This window comes from Ptychodera flava, chromosome 3, assembly GCF_041260155.1.
Source record: "Ptychodera flava strain L36383 chromosome 3, AS_Pfla_20210202, whole genome shotgun sequence".
Classification (NCBI taxonomy): Eukaryota; Metazoa; Hemichordata; class Enteropneusta; family Ptychoderidae; genus Ptychodera; species Ptychodera flava.
The window spans coordinates 17,577,700-17,595,902 of record NC_091930.1 but is presented as its reverse complement, the minus strand read 5'-3'; the positions used below and the strand labels follow the sequence as shown (position 1 = coordinate 17,595,902).

Here is an 18,203-nt window from a genome sequence, read left to right as displayed (position 1 = left end):
CAAGCATAAATACATCCATGGTTCACCTTCATTGTACACATTCTGTTCGGAAAAGGGAAAGTATAACTCTTGCCTTTCAATATCTAGCCACACCTCTGAATTAATGGTATAGTCTACTTCCTGTTGTAGTCTCGTAAAATCTCGTGGTGCCAGTGTTTGTCCAACGTGATTGTCATGGTGACTTGCCTGTCAATACAGTGCCAGTGGTTCCATTGGTAACTCAGTAAAGAAAGACCAAACGAGCGAGGTACGAGGGGTATCGTAGCAATCACTGGGAGATTTTACAAACTTTACGTGAACAGGAATAAGTCTTCATATATTATTTTAAACGTCCAGACCAACAATGGTATGTATATTTCTCCATTTTTCAACCTGATTAAGTTCAAAAGGCTCGCCCCTTTTCCCAGTCGTTAATTTTGGACTATGTCGATGGTCGACATTGAAACTAGATTTCAGTCGCACCGTCATGGCCTATACTTCAGGACGGAACACTTGGCCTTCCTATACATTTCAGCCCGCAATCACACAGAATGTCCACAAGGACGAGGAAAGGGCCATAAATTTAATGTTTGTAGTTGATCAATCGTGGAAAAAAATCCAAATTTCACCTCCAAAACTACCAACGGAATACGAATGTTGATGATGTGTTCGTAGGCCGGGAATATCCAAGATGGCGACGTTGTAGTTTGTTTATCTGCAATGTTTTTGACAGAGATAAGGTACATTTCGGTTTCACTTGGAAGAAACGGCCTCCTCCGTTATTATTAGTGAAAGACTGATAATTAGTTAAACTGGTGTAGGTTTTTGCCCGAGTGACCCCGTAATTTGGGTCACAGCTAAGCAATAAAATCGTGAAAATGACATCGTGGCTAATCGTAAAGCCGTCATAATCGACAGACTTAAATTCTAACTCGAGACAATAATATAAGTCGGTTATTTTATACCAAATAATCGTACAATGTATTGCAAAGTATTTTTTAAAGATTTATTTATTCTTCATGAGTTGTAGACTACTAAGAAACTTTGATATAATATTATAACACTGATAGCTGCTTATCTTCAAGGTCAATGTAGATTCTAAAGTTATCTTGTAAAACTGAGTGAAACAAATATGTGGAAACTTACATATAAGAGGTCGTATCTGTTTCTCTTGTTTTACTTACTAATCAATCCATGTATTTCCTATCAAAGCCTCGCAGTGTGGTGTCTACAGGCAGTTCCTCGGGGGGTTCATCCGCGTCTCGCCGGGCCAGGACCAGGCAATATTACACCGTCAACAGGACATCGGATGTCGACGAGTCGCTCTTTGGCTCACCGCATAAAGACACACTCATGAAACAGAGGCAGGAGAAGGAAGCAGCAGTTGCTGAGGAGACAGTCACCAAACCAGCATCTAGCAGAGGGTCGGGTCGTCTCAGGCCAAGAAAGAAAGAGGAGGTTCAAGTCATCACAAAAGATCTTATCCGTAAATTAATGTAAGTGCTTCTCGATGTAACACAAACATTCTAATTTCTATGTTGCGGGATATTCACAAATGTTCTGTTTTTTTCAATAAATAGGGGATATATTGTCTTCCGTAGGTGGCCATCCCAAGGAAAGATAGATGGGTGATAACAAAACGAAAAAAAACCAGCCTGCCAAAAGTAGTGACCAGCCAGTCAATGTGCTTTGTCCCTGGTTGAATTTTTAAAATCAACATGTGCATTCAGCAAAGTAGCTTTCACATCTCAAAAGGTGTGTGATTAAAGAGTAACTCCACCATGTAGCAATCATCAGAATGCTATAATTGTGTAAAAACTGATACACATACTAAGCAATTATATTTCGGTACTCCTTGAGGTACATTTAAATCTTCACACGTGTCCTCAGATTTCAAAACTATTCTAATGGTGCCTGTCTTTTTTTTTCGCTAAACAGTGTACCTAGCGAAGACCCATCAGGCCAGTCTGTGATTTTATCGAGGCAAGAGTATCAAAGAATTGTCCATGGATCCAGGGTATTGACAGAGGCAGAACGCAATGCCATCTATGAAATGTACAAGACCGAGAAAGAATCTGCACAGGTGAGATTTTGATGATGAGTATAAATTACAGCAAAGGAAATTTGCCAGCAGTCACGTCTTTCAGTATTTTCAGGAACTGTGAATAAAAGACTATCAAACAGCTCTGAGATGTGTATTTAAGAATGTCAGTTCAAGTTCAAGGAAGATACTTTCAATTGTCATGTTTCATATCTGTGTTTGCTGTTTTCTTATCTCTTGTGAATTTTATTTTTCGGTGACCTGTTATCTTTGTAATTCAAACTTTTTGTGAAAAATTACCCCTTACATTGTGCCAGTGCTATGTTTATCGTTGTGGTATCAGAGCTCATAGTCTTCAAAAATGTACAGTATATTTACATTTCACATTTACCAGAAATGCATAAAAAAAACCTTGATTTTTCAAACACACCTTCACTACTGGTATACTATATTTCTTAGTGTAATTGCAAAGTGCGGTCAAATCACAACTTACTTTTTTTTTTCCTCACACAAGGATTCATACTTGGAACGCAAGAAATTCATGCAAGACATGGATCGCAACAGAAAGAAGAATGAGAAATTATCCGACCTTGACGAAGAGGCCCAGAAACAAGCTGAGTATCTTTTAGAAAAAGCCAAGGAGCAACGAGAAGAACAGGAGGATGAAATTAAACATCTAAATGAGGTGAGAAGGGACTATATACTAGATTGAATGGAGGAATGTTGTTTTGTTGATACAATTGCATTACAGGTTCAGACTGAAGTGCAAAACAAATCTATGGGTTTTTCCATACATACTCTGGCTTGTCAGGACTCTTTGTAAGTGTTTCCTGAAATTGAACTTTTTTCAAAAGTCATCTATGTTGAGCCATTTATTATTATTGTGGGCCATCAGAAGTGAGCTTCTTGAAAAGCTTGCTAATGTATCCAAGTTATGGAACTAGTGACATAGTGTGACAATGACAATTCCCAGTACAATTTACATATCGTTATTGCGTTAAGGGCCTGACTGGTAACTATTCTGTAATGGATCGCCAAACAGAGTTTGTTATACTCCCTTTAGCTATTCATTTCATGTAACAGATTCACAATTGCACCCAGAGCTAGTCTTTTGATCCCCATATTGTAAAATGCAATTGGGCTGCTCTAACAGTAGATAGTGATGGCATTGTACATGTGTAACGCATGTCACATGGCCTTTCAAGTTTTGTAATGCTCACATTTGCTCTGTACGGCTCTGTTGAGCAACACCATATCTTGTTGTAACCAAATCAGGTAATCAAAGTTGTGACAGGCAGACTCCTATGGACATAACACAGAAAAAAAATTATTGTAAAGGTATTTACACCTGATCTGCACGACCATTAAATTAAATGTTAGCTGAGGTACAACTACACAGCCGTCTCACTGTTTCAATTCATTATCACTTTCAGCTCATTCTGAACGCGAAATGTCACGCCATCAGAGACGCACAGATCCTAGAGAAGGGTCAAATTTCCGGCGAGATGGTCGATGAGGAGAAACGACTGGACCTGATGATGGAAGTGGACAGACAGAACGCCCTGAAACTGCAGGAGGAAATTGAAAACGAACGACGGGAAGAGAGACTGGTTGGCAAGCATATTATCCTGCAGCAGATCTCTGAGCGAGAGGAAGAACGTCTCCTGGACCAGGAGCGCCGGGATCAAGAGGCGCAGCAGATGCTCAAATACCTGGAGAAACTCCAAGTGGAAGACCTGAAGGCGCTGGAGAAGAAGCACGCGCAGCAGGTGGAAGCGCAGAAGGAGATCGCCAGGGCCAACCAGGAAGCCGAGCAACAGAAAGAGCAGAAACTGGAACAACAGAAATTGGAAGAGCACAAAGTCGTGGAGTACATGAAACAGAAAGCCGAGAGGGAAGCGGCCTTCGAGGCAGAACAGGAGAAGAAGAGAATCGAGAAGGAGAAAGAGGTGGCCAGGCTTCGAGCCATGCAGGAGAGAGCGAAGGACTACCAGGCTGAGAAGGATGCTCTGCGAGCCAAGCGAAACCAGGAACAACTAGAGAGAGAGTGGAGAAAGAAGGAGAAAGAAGAAGCGCTGAAGAAAGCCGAGACTGAACAGATGCTCAAGGATGCCCGTGAAATACAAGTTGCAAACAAAGAACATTTCCTGGCAGTCCAGGCAGCGAGAGAAAGAGCAGAGTTTGAAAGGGTGTTGCTGTAAGTATCTGTGTACTTTGTACCCACACTCACATGTAATGCAACATCTGAAATCTTGTCATCAATTTAGAAAACATCTTGAACTTTGACTGTACACATTATGCCCTAGCACATTCACTATCTGAAATCTTGTCATCAATCTAGAAAATTTCAAGAAGTCAGAGAGTAGTCTTGCTGCCCTGGCACAAACATACAGTGTCGGAATTCTTTTAGTCAATGTAGGGAGGATCTCAAGAAATCAAACTTTATCAGCCCTACACTTACGATTGTGGAAAATAATGCCCTTATCAGAACATTCCAATAGGTAATATTAGTTGTACTAAAGCACATTTATTAGGCAAAATGACCACAAGTCTTGTTTGATTTTCATCCGCTATTTTACCTTCTACACTGTACAGCCATACAAAATACATTTATTTTGTTTTTACAGCTGTTGTTTTGTTTTCATTGTTAATTGAGGATTGTTAGTTAAAGTGATCTTAACAATGGAGACTGTATAAGTTGTGTACCATTATGAAATGCAAATGCCAATTGCAAACAATTTACTAAAATTTTTCACCTCAAAAGTCTATGCAGATGAGTCAGAATCCAAATTACTGAATTGCTAAATCACTCGTAGAGTCTTCAATTACGCTATCCACGAGGTTGGGATTTACATTTTGTCACAGATTCCAACAAGAACTTGTGCACATGATGTGAAAGAGTAGTACTTAGCTGTTTTGTGCCTCAATCCATGCATACAGTGCGGCATTTGATAACAGTCAGTACTACAGCAGAGTTCTCTACTAGGGGATTGGTCATCCCTGTTTTTCTAGCTGTCTATTCATATGTTAATAAACACACAAAAGAATGCAAATTCCCAACAAAAGAATATGCAAACTATTCATTGTTATGTAAATTGGAAACGCCCCCTTTTCCAAGCTGTGGAGAACAGTGCGTAACAGTACTGTACTGTGTTGAACACCAAAATCCTGAGCTTAAACACCGTGAATTCACCACTTAACGAACACCCTGTCACCTCTACACCACAGGGCACAGCGTGAACAGATGGAGAAAGAAAAAGATGAAGAGCAGAAAGTGCACATGCGAAAGATGACGCACGCCGAAGACGTACGCAAACAGATCCGGGAGAAGGAACAGCTGAAGATAGCCGACAGGAACGCATTCTTCGAGGAGGGCATCAAACTGGACGAGGAAGCACGGGCCAGGAGAGCCAAGCTGGATGAAATCAAAATGAGGAAATTAGCAGAATTAAGGTAGGTTACCCATTGTAGGCACCTGGTACTACTACTTAGCAGTGGTTGAAGAATGTCATGGTCAGTGTCAGTTTCTGATTCGACCTTTGATCTGGCAAATTGTTTATTGACCCTGAATGCTGACTGATCATGGCATCTGTTTTGGATACCACAATGATATCATCAGTTTTTAACATGCACTCAAATTTGAGTTTAGCAAACTGATAAGTTGTCTTGACAAAATTTGATTGACTGATACAGTATTTTGTATTGAAAGAAAGATGAGCAAGGGAGTTTGATGTCTTAGTGAAAATCTGTTCATTTGTACATCCTCTCTATGAACTACGGGGGCTTCCTGGGAAGGCAACTTGATCCTGCAAAACCTTCAGTGGGATGGCAAAGCTCTGTGCTCAATAAAGAAGAATTGTCGACTTGTGTTGGAATCATTCTGACATAGCCTCCCTCTCTGCTGTATTTTTAATATCATAATTCGTATAAATTCATGCACTGCATCACATTAGTATTCATCTATGCAAAGTATATTCATGAACACAATTATTATGCAAATGACCAACTGCCAATTGCACAAAAATGTAGCATTGATCATGTACTGTTTCGAATCATCAGCTAATATTCCCCTTTCTTCTTTGATTCATTCTCGCAGGAATGCTGGCGTACCTGAAAAATACTGTGCTGAGGTTGAAAGAAGAATAAACGCACCAAACGTCTCCTTGGTAACATCGAAATAAACAAGTAGCAATTTATACGTGGACTTTGAAAATATTGATTTGCAGAGACTTTTGACATATATGATTTTTTTTCATTGAATCATAACACCGAGCAGTAGAGGATGTTGATCCTCAAACTACTGGCATGTTAATAAACTGTTTATACTGTATATGTAAATATTTTTTGTCGTTATGTTTTTCTCAGAGGTAGCTCCAAAACAAATAATTTTGGTTTCGTTCCTGTACTTACCAATGTGAGAGACCTCAGCGTGAAACATCAACACCTGCCTTGTCTTTGAAGAGTAGATAATTTTATACGTTACAATTTTTTTTACAAACAACTGGATTTGTGTATTTAGGTTTGAGCATTAACTGCTGTGTGTCTTTTGTTTGAGACACGGTCGATGCTTCACTCCCATTGGCTCTAGCATAATGGGCTTGTTTTTGATTGGCTGTCAGAAGACATTATTTACTTGAGAGTGAAATGGTGTCTATATTGACTTCAAATTATCAGCTGTTGTTCGATTTACTGTCTGGTTTGACACAGTAAAAGAGATTGTGACCATTTTGTCTTTCCTCTGGAAGGTCACATGTACGTATTCAATAGAACACTCCAACTGTAAGAGATCTGCCGTGACATTTCACCCAAACCGTCCATTGCATAGGTCTTTTTTATCTTCTCTTTGGCCTTTTCTCTGTACTTCTTCAAAGCACTATAAACGGTGAATGAACAAATTAAAAAAAGATAAGATATTAATTAATATTTATTCGTTCCTTTGTGAAGCTTCCCTGTTTTTAGCAATGGCACTTGAGACGACTCATGAACCAGCTTTTTAACTTCATCACTGTAAATCTGGTGACTTCATCCTAGCCATGCCAGTTTCAAAAAGCTAAAATCTCGAAAAAAAACTTTGCTGTACATAAAAGCAACCAGCTTCAAAACGGGTTATGGGATTTGTTATCAATGTGTAACAGTGTTCACTATCACTGTGGGAAGTTTTGTTGGTTACATTTGAATTATTAAGAAAAAATAAAAATCATAATATTTGCAATTTGGTTGTGTGTGTTTTTCAATAAAAACAGGGGGTTGGATGGATTTGATTTTGGAGTGCTTCACATTTCTTTTTTCACTTGAAGTGTGTCTTTATTATTTGTTTTTCTGTTATAGGTAATATCCTCAAAACAGAAAGTTGTAAACTTTTCTTTGAATTTGCCTTGAGGAAACCTTAAACCTCCCTTTGATTTGAAAGGAACATAAATAGGAAAAGTTTTAGATTAGAGAAACAAATAACCCAAAACTACAATATTTGAAATTCGAAATGGTGGCTATGTACACTGAACTCTTGTTGTGTGTTTCCTTATGGGAGGTGAATTGGAATTTTTGGTTTACACAAAACAGGATAGTTCAAAACTTCATGTACTCCATGGCAGCTGGCATCAAAGTATTGTGAAAATTTCTGTGACAGAATAGCTAACTCCCCCCCCCCCCCCCCACTTTCAAAGACCCATTTTACCATAAATGGCTGATTTTTGATTTACACAGAATTTAAAATTTTATTGCAGCTTGGCATGCACCTAAACTGACTCACAATTAAGAAAAGTTTCTTCGGCCTTCGAAAAATTACACTTTATTTTTGTGTGTGTGTGTGTGTTTTTTACAGCAGATTGCTTCGACCTTTCACATTTTATGGGGATCACGTTTTCCACACAAAAGAGGGTCGGAAACAAAAGTGGCTCTTTGAAGCTCGCTCCATAACCCTGGGGTCAGAGAAAGTGACCTTTGCAGTCAGAATGAAACCAATATTTGAATAGTTGGCCCAGATTATTGGACCCTCTGTATAGAAGGACCGTGGTGTGTCACCGGATGTTTGAGATTTCTCTCCAGTCTCTAAACCGCGGATACACACTGTACTTCGACTCCCGTGTAAATTGCATGTACCTACATGGCGTGGCCTCCAACCCTAAGCTTGGCACACAAATTTGGCTGCTCAGGGTTATAATTCTGATCATTCAAGTGCTGCGTGGAGATTTCTCAGCTGTAATGTGGATTCAATCTACAGCTTATGCTTTGATATCCTAATTCCTGTACCAACTAGAACTCGGTGAAAGTCTGGTCACTCAGCCGTAAAGTTCCTTCACAAGGTCTATTGAATAACTCTCTATTTATTTATGAGCATGGTATTATTGTCACAGTCTACCAGTTCACTGCTTGAAGCCATTAACCAAAGGGGACTCGAATGCTTTGTGTGTGTTTTGTGTGTGTGTGTAGGTGTGTGTGTGTGTGTGTGTGTGTGTCTATTTGTTACATATGATTTGCGCAATATATACAATAAAAAATCCATATAAAGATATATTTTAGTTCATGTTTGTCTAGGATATACTCGTAACACAAAACAACAAACAGACAAAGAGCCCAAGTCTCCTGTGGGAGTTCAATGGCAAAGCTCACATGGCAAATGCTGAGTATACCCTGAGTTTTGAATTGTCATGGCGCCGTCCATCCTGATAAGTGTTTTTGCTCAAGGTGTTGTACGGGTACATGACAACTTGGAGGCTATAAAACACCAACTACGCTAAAAACAGTGCGCCAGGATATTAGGAAGTGATTTTTAGCTCCCATAGCCATATGTATATATGGCAATGGAAGCTATTCTTATAGGCTAGGGAAATGTCTGTATGTATGTATGTCTGTATGTCTGTACGTCTGTATGTCTGTATGTCTGTATGTCTGTATGTCTGTATGTCTGTCCGTCAACATCAAAAACTCCAAAACCGCTGTACATTTCATCTTGATATTTGGTGTGTACATGGATGATGGGCTGTAGATGAGATTTGTTCAAATGAAGTTGTCATTGCCAAAATATGCAAATTAAGTGAAAAAATGTAAAAACAGTCAAAATTGAAAAAACTCAATAACCACTGAGCAGATTACATGAAAAATTAGCATGTAAGTACTTTGGGCTGACATGAAATGATTGTGCACATCTTGGGTCAGTATCTTGGACTTGCTATTTTTCATGAATTTTTTTGTAATTTTCTCCCATTTTTGGTCAAAAAATCTCCTGCTCTGAAACCACAAGTCCGATTGATTTGAAACTTGGTGTGGAAGTGCATAGGAGTGACCTTTCCCAAATTTGGGCAAATCGTGGTGAAATTTGCATATTTTTAGTTTACACGTCCATAGACTCCCATGTATAAGGCAGATCTCCATAGACTCCCATGTATAAGGCCACGAAAAATAAAAATTTAGTTTCTCATCGTATTCATATTGCAAAAGGATGCAGTGACACAATTTTTTAGTCCCCACGGATGAAGTCCAGTGAGCTTATAGATTGGGTCATGTCCGTCTGTTCGTCCATCCGTGAGTCCATCCGTTCACGCAGATATCTCGGATATTTTGACAAAATGTCATGTGACCTTGATGACCTTTGATCTCAAATATACATATTTGTCCATAACTCAGTAACCACAAGTGCTACCACCCTTCATATATGGTATGATGGGACACCTTATGACGCAACATATTGTACCTCATTAATTATGCACTATCTAATTTTGAGCGAGCCAATAGAGCTAGAGGTCTGATTTTTGGTATATAGGGATAACTTAGCAAAACAATCTTTTTGACAAAATGTCACGTGACCTCAGTGACCTTTGACCTCAAATATACATATTTGTCCATAACTCAGTAACCACAAGTGCTACAGCCTTCATGTATGGTATGATGGGACACCTTATGACGCCACATATTGTACCTCATTAATTATGCACATATCTAATTTTGAGCGAGCCAATAGAGCTAGAGGTCTGATTTTTGGTATATAGGGATAACTTAGCAAAACAATTTTTTTGACAAAATGTCACGTGACCTCGGTGACCTTTGACCTCAAATATACATATTTGTCCATAACTCAGTAACCACAAGTGCTACAGCCTTCATGTATGGTATGATGGGACACCTTATGACGCCACATATGTACCTCATTAATTATGCGCATATCTAATTTTGAGCGAGCCAATAGAGCTAGAGGTCTGATTTTTGGTATATAGGGATAACTTAGCAATACAATTTTTTTGACAAAATGTCACGTGACCTGGATGACCTTTGACCTCAAATATACATATTTGTCCATAACTCAGTAACCACAAGTGCTACACCCTTCATGTATGGTATGATGGGACAGCTTATGACGCCACATATTGTACCTCATTAATTATGCACATATCTAATTTTGAGCGAGCCAATAGAGCTGGAGGTCTGATTTTTGGTATGTAGGGATAACTTAGCAAACAATTTTTTTGACAAAATGTCACGTGACCTCGGTGACCTTTGACCTCAAATATACATATTTTTCCATAACTCGGTAACCACAAGTGCTACACCCTTCATGTTTAGTATGATTGGACACCTTATGACGCCACATACTGTACTTTAATATTTATGCGCATATCTCATTCTGAGCGAGCCAATAGAGCTGGATGTCTGATTTTTGGTATATAGGGATAACTATAGGAGAGAAATTATTTGACCAAATGTCATGTGACCTTGATGACCTTTTACCTAAAATATATGTTTATGTCAATAAATAAGTGTTATGTCCTTTGTATTTAGTAGGATGGGAGACCTTATGACAACACACGCTTTACCTCATTAATTATGTACACATCTAATTCTGGGCAAGCGAATAGAGCTAGAGATCTGATTTTTGGCATATAGGGATTAATTAGCAATATAATTTTTTTTTCAAAATGTCATGTGACCTCGATGACCTTTGACCTTGATTATACATATATATGCATATTTCAGTAACCACAAGTTCTATACCCTCCAATTTTTGATAGGATATTAGACCTTAAGATGTCACATCTTGTACCTCATTTATAATGCGCATATGTATTTCTTGGCTGGCCAATACTGCTAGAGGTCTGATCTTTTTTCCCGATTTAGAACCATAACTTAGACATGCCACATGTGTTTCAAATTGGGAACAACGACATAGACCTATGTGCCCATAGATCTCAACATATACACTCCAGTGATACTTCTTAATGACCATATTTTCCTGCCCCATCAAGACTAATACTCCTATTACAAGTGGGGACTATGTCATCGTAAATGACTTGTTGAGTTAATGGTTGTATCACAGTATTCGATATATCTCATTCTGTATTTTTTCCATTTTATATTCTGAATAATTACATTAAACATATTTCACTGTCTCCAGTACATTTCATTTAAGTATTTTCACTTCATGCACTTTCTCCCTTTCACACATGTTCAAATATCTGACCAGAGAACAAACACTAATAGTCCAGGATGGGAGCTACAGTGTCATTGACGCTATTTTTTGGTGATAGTACAGCGGTATACTGTTTGGTAACTGACTTTATTGAAATTGGGGGAAAGAATTAAGTGCATGTGTGCACATGAAATTTGATTTTGCTCTAATTTTACTCAAACTTGATTTACTATACATGGCAATCTATAAGAAAACCATGAACTCTCGTTTTCGATACAATACTGACTGTATCTCGACATTTGTAAATATTTGTCAATTAGAATGTGGTGTTTGGAAGTGAAGATGTGATATTTAAAATTTGATATGTGAATTTCAGGCAAAAACTACAACCTCACTTCACATTGTAATCCTGAGGAATAAACTCAACAATTTCTCTCCTCCAAAATTTGCTATGTAAGTGCATTTATATGGATATTGTGTTAAATATGTAGTTTTAGGCTGCAATAAGTTTCTTGACATTGGTTGTATTCTCTGTAAAATTACACGCCAAACTGTTGATGACATTGAAAATTAAAGACATTGCCCCTTTCAATGTTGAATAGCCAAATGCACTGCATGCAGTTGACAGAATTATTATTGTGACAGGCGATCTCTAGTATGGAAGATGAAACACACTTTTTATTAGTCTGTCAGAAATACAAAGACCAAAGAAAGCACTTTTTCAGTAAAATCAATTTCCCAAACGACGATACTGAAAATCAGCTTATTTCTCTACTAACAAAACAAGAGTTATCTTTTAATGAACAACTTGCTGATTATATTTTTACTTTATATAAACAAAGAAATACCTAGTTATATTTATTATTAGCTACTATTATTATACTGTAATACTTTATCTTTATTGAAGAAAATTTTAACTTATTTTTGTATCACACTTTTATTGCCACAAATGTGATGTAAATCCTATATTTACAAGCAAGCAATAAAAATATTATTATTATTATAGTATGGTGGCATGTGATCTCTTATGATTTGAATTAAAACGTTACATGATGTGATTATTTTTAAAGGATAAAAGTATTCTTTGAAAGGTTCACGGCATGTCTTTTGAGCATGTAAATTTGTGTGCATCACTATTTTTCATGGAAACACGTTTGAAGGTTCACCAGTTACTATTTTTTCCTCAGAGTCATGTTGAAGAACACCAGCCCTCTCGCCCTATAGATTTCTTCTCTGTCCCTTTGAGTAAACCATTGGAGGAAAAGATCATATATTTTGGCTTGTTACTGCTCGTTTTTGGCTTTTTCTGCCTTGTTCTAGCTCGTTACTGCTCTTTATTGCTCGTTACTGCTTGTTTCTGGTCGTTATTTGTCAAAATTGCTGTGGTGCAGCTCGTAATACTGTAGGACTACTGGTAACAGGCTGCACTATGTCCAACCATGCCGTAGAGGGCGTAATTTCCAGGATTAGCTGGAACTGCGTCTGTAGACTAATTTATGGAGAGATCATATTTCTTTGGCTCGTTATGGTTGGTTATTGGCGCATTGTGTCAAGTTCTGGGTCGTTACTGCTTATTTCTGGTAGTTATTTGTCGTTATGGCTAGTTACTGGATTTAAAAATAGCCCAGACTAATTAACCCCTTAAAGGATATAGAATGTAACAAATGTAACAAATAGCCAAGATTGTTGCTGAGTATCTTGCTCCCTGAATCATGGCTATTGGATCTTGTCAAGGAGGATAGATATACTGGCTTACCTAAATAGATCTAAACTTCTTAAGAACCTAAGGCCAAAAAAAAAAAAGAAATGTTTCTGGTCAGGTCTTTCTTTAACAAATGGTGCAGCGACGCGACTTTTATTTTTTTATTTTTTTTTCCCTCAAGGAGGCCTGGGAGGAGGGTCAGTTTTATAGTTTTATCAATATAGTTACATATATACTGTTCATGCAGTCACTGATAATGCCTCCCAAAGAATTTTCTCTTTCTCTTCAGCCATTTTGGTTTGGTGTCAGCCGCGGCCACTGGCCACAAACAGAAAAAAAAAGGGTGACGCGCTGTTGTTTTAAGTGACGCGCGCGCTGACCAGAAACGTTTCTTTCTTTTTTTTCTTTTTTTTTGCCTAAACGAAAGTTTTACTTTCTCTAGTATCTTACATTGTATCCGAAACCCGCACCGGACACGATCTTACCCTGTTAATCTCATTGACACGTACAAATCGGAAATATAATTTATTACACCTCACGTATTATCCAGGTACTGTGATTGGCTGAGCCTTACTCACGTGATATAGAACAAAAAGTGGTAGAACATGGCTTAGGTGATAGCCCTGTCGAGTGCGATGATATAGCTGTGGAAACGCAGCTGGCGGGGTTGACCTTTTGGTGACCCGCATAGCGACGCATGCTACCCCGCCAACAGATAGTTGCGTTTCAACAGCTAGCGATGATAAAGCCCTGTCGAGTGCACTGATATCCCGCTATTACATTCTGAAATACCGCGCGTCCCGCCGCGGCCTGTCTGCGCGTACAACATCATCGCGTACATTTGCTCGGTAAGCTTATTTTCTGTAAAGCAATAACTTTTGAAAAGATACAAGAAATTAGCTCGACCTGAAGTAGACGACATTTAGTACATTAAACGAGGAAAGCTTTAACAACACTGTCTTTGATTTTAGACGTTAATTTAAGCTGACCTTCAACTTCATGCAGCATTGCGATCGAGCAACAAATATAACGTTTCACTGTGGCGAGTCTCGATCGACACTTGACTGCATTCTAAGCAAAGTTTTGAAAACAAAAGTGTTTGTTCGGTGTAATAAAATTAACAACACACACTAGTTACGGGCAAGGTTATATATTATAGCCTAAAAACATGGGACTATGTGCCCGAGGGTAGGTAACAATTTGCCCGACGTGTGGAGGGGTCCTACTAATTACTGCCCGTGACTGCCCGTAGCTGCCCGAGGACTGCCCGAGAACTGCCCGAGGACTGCCCGAGGCAAAAGTGGGCCAATTTCGCCCATTTTAACACAAAGCCAGTAGGTTGAACTTGATGTCTCCTGCCACGAGGGTATATAGTCCCTTGTTTGGGCTATAATATTTAGGGGTTATTACACGAAGTTAGGGCGATACCACGTCGTATTCTCGTGATGTGTCCGTATTTTGACTCGTTGCTGCGCAACTCGTCAAAATACGGACACATCACTCGAATACGACGCGGTATCGCCCAAACTTCGTGTAATAACCCCTTTATCATACATGCATGCTTTGGTTATGACTGTTTTCCTACGGACGTTCCGAAATTAGCGACGAAATCAACTGAAATCGACCTTGCTTGTTCATCGCTGTACTGATAAAAAGTTGGTTGCTAAGGAGTGATGACAACCGTATCACTTCTTGATATTATTCCGCTGTTGGGCCATTCCACTTCAAAGGAGGGTTTATGGCACACTTTTAAAGCGAACAATTTAAATATTAAGATGTCGACACAGGTTTTCACACTTTGAAGAAGATTTATTTTTTGCTTGAAATGGCGGTGGATGTAAAAATAGGCTGGAGTGTGTAAAATGAGTGTGTTTTCGTGTTTTGAAACATAAACTCATCCCTTCGCGAAAGTTATGAGGCCGGCCAAAATTGGGTCAAAATACTCGCGCCGCGCCAACGTTCGATTTCAAACTCGATCAAGCAGCTGAGAGCATAAAGCAAACAGCTCTGCGACATCTAAGCTTATGAATGCACAGTGGATATAATAGCCGTACCAGTCAGTTTATGTCCAAGAATTATACATGTCCTCAGTCGTCAAATATGCCGAATTTACCATCTTAGAAAGGAATTTGTGAGCGGATTAGGGAAAACATGAAGTGAGTACACTGTAAGCTGTAGTGTCGTAACTCGTTCGTGATTTTGTTGTTGTATGAATAAAACATTTTAAAGGTATTTTCATCGTCTGCTCGTATATTTTCGTCACTGGCTTGCCTAAATAGAACTAAATTTCTTTCACAACAACCTAAACAAAAGTTTCACATTCCCTGGCATCTTACATTGTCTCAGAACCCGCACCGTTGCCACCGTACACTATCATGACCTGTGAATCTCACTGACAGGTAGGCCTACAAATCGGAAATACAATATGTGCACATCGTCTGTCGTCAGTATTTTTAGTGCGGTTGGATTTTTGTGTCTTATTTACGGCTGTAAACGATGTAATTCACCACTCGGATACTTAAAACTCGTCAACAGGAAACTTTTCGTACAGCGGCAGCGCAGAGTAGACGACATGAACGATGACAGGTGTCGGGTCGTCATAACCAGGGTTCGAAATACCCGGTGGTCATGCGTCAAAAGACCACCAATTATCTCATTTGGACCACCAGATTCTATTTTGGGTGGTCAATCTTGACCACCAAGTTTTTGGAGGTCACAATAGTACACTGCAGAGCTGTGAATCTTACATGCCTCTCACAGTTTATTGCTAGGAGTATCCAGAAACAATATTTTGTCCTCAGAGATGGATATTTTAGCAGTTATGTAGTACACGTCTTGTCTGTTCAATCACAGTCCCTCCATTGTGGTTCAATGTCAGTCCTTCAACCCCACTCCACTACTCAACTTTGAGTGTTCCTTTGGATAGACAATGTCTCTCTTTGTTTTACTGTTTACTGCTATGATTATTGTGATAAAGTCTGCAAACGTTGAATAACATCTCCTAGCAAATTTCGTCTAGTCATTAAAGCCCCAACTCAATTATCAGATTTATCTAATATAAATGTCATGTACCTGATAAAATATTCAATGGAAAACAAAAGAATGACAAACTGTTAATGAGTTATTGACACATTTGCTAATTCGAGAACCTGGGATTGAGAAGGGCGCCTTTAAAGTGACACAGATCTATGTAACAAAACTCTTACAAAACTTCACAATAGTCCAAAAAATTGCAATAATTTTCATGTTATCAGTAGTAATTGTCATTTCTTTATTACTCAGTTTATAATTCTGTCAAAACATAAAATCTGTAACTCAAGTCCTTTGCATATAACCAGTCAGTCAGTCACTCATGCACTAGTCAAGTTGATCTGTAAATGACTGATAATTTGCCAGTGGATTTACTGGGCATCCAATATACATGTAACCAACTTAACATGTGTAGCAGCATGGTGAAATGGTTCCAAAACAGCATGTACAGCCCACTATTCACCCCATGGACCCGAACCTCCACAAGAATAAAACTCTGTCAACTGATATGACTAATTATTTTGACCAAATTTTGCAATTGACCACCAAAATTTGAATCTGGTGGTCAAACTTGACCACCAAACAAAAAATAAATTTCGAACCCTGGTCATAACACACACATTTTCAATGCGTTCGTTTGTATGTTTTTGGTACAACTACTTGTACCTAAGTGCAATGCCCATAAACTGACTGCAAACAACAAAATTTTGACCATAATCACATTCACAATGACGTTTCGGAGTGTCACAAGTCTATTTGCTCAGCAGTTTTACACGTATGTGAACGTCCCAGCAAAGGTCACGCGTACGCGTAGCTGTAAGTAGTTCGGTTACAGTGAAAATAATTCGTATTTTCACTAGTTAAAATACGGGGTCATATTAGTATCGTCTAAAACAATAGGAGAGTGGCAATACAGGCACCCGGGGGTAACTCCATGGCTAATAGTACGGGGGGGGGGGGGGGGCTCCGCAAGAACATGGAAACCCAAACTGTTGTGATACCAGTTTTGAGCAAAAAACCCTACCCTTTCTGATACCTAGTTGTGGAAACGCAGCTATCTCTTGGCGGGGTAGCGTGAGTTGCTCGGGGAGTTGCTATGTGAGTGGCGGGGTTGACCTTTGACCCGCATGGCAACTCACGCTACCCCGCCAACAGATAGCTGCCTTTTCACAGTTATCTGATACCATACAATACCATACGTATACAGATACGACTCACTCGCCTTGCGTACCAGGGTACCAACAGTCAAACCGACAGATCGGAAATATTGATGGTAGATCTGGGATGTAGATACATGGGTTTCCAGTGTTGACAGCATGATTTTTTAACAAATGTCAGTTTGTGTTTAAAACCGGACCCTTTCTCATACCAACACCTCGTGAAAAGTATACCCTTTCTGATACCAAACAGTGCAAAAAAACGACCCCTTTCGCGCGGACCCTCCCCGTATAGCCATCTATGGAGTTACCCCCCCCCCCCCTCGGGTACAGGCATAGCATGTATGATAATTTTATTACATGGCTCTCACACAGTTTTCACTCAGAATATTTATGTTTATTGGCAAATAATAATCAGATGCTTTAATTCCATTTAAGACGGAAAACCGTTAAAAATGGAATGATTTTCATTATCGAATGGCGCATTGATATATTTGAACTACTGTTACGCGGTTTATCAATTTTTTCTATCAATTTTTTGGGAGGGCAACAAATCGTGATCTTGCCCTAGCTAGCATGTGTTATTATTTATTATTACACCTCACTCATTCAGTGTGCACTGCCATTGGTTAAACACGACTCACGTGACATGTAAAAGAACGTGATGATGCCCTCTGCGAACGTGATGATGCCCTCTGCGAACTTGATGATGCCCTCTGCATTTGATATTACATGGATGACGTCATTTTACTTATGCGCATCCTTTCTGCGCTTAACAAATTGTCGTTTGCTTGTACTTGTCGCTGCGAAACGTCATGCAGAGCTGTCAACGGCACAGTTGGACGATATTTTGATGCAAGTAAACAGCAAACGAACGAAAATGGCAACAAGGAA

At 39.1% G+C, this 18,203-nt stretch overlaps 1 protein-coding gene and 1 long non-coding RNA gene across 2 annotated transcripts in view; both read left to right on the top strand.

Annotated features, from left to right (window-relative positions):
• Positions 1-18,203, top strand: part of LOC139129666 (uncharacterized) — a 396,232-nt gene that overhangs the window by 187,648 nt on the left and 190,381 nt on the right. The window lies entirely within an intron of this gene.
• Positions 175-7,232, top strand: LOC139129651 (cilia- and flagella-associated protein 45-like). Its single transcript, XM_070695319.1, has 7 exons — positions 175-346; positions 1,192-1,475; positions 1,918-2,062; positions 2,535-2,705; positions 3,454-4,217; positions 5,249-5,473; positions 6,117-7,232. The coding sequence occupies exons 1-7, from the start codon at positions 344-346 to the stop codon at positions 6,199-6,201; spliced, it is 1,677 nt and encodes a 558-aa protein (XP_070551420.1). The 5' UTR covers positions 175-343; the 3' UTR covers positions 6,202-7,232.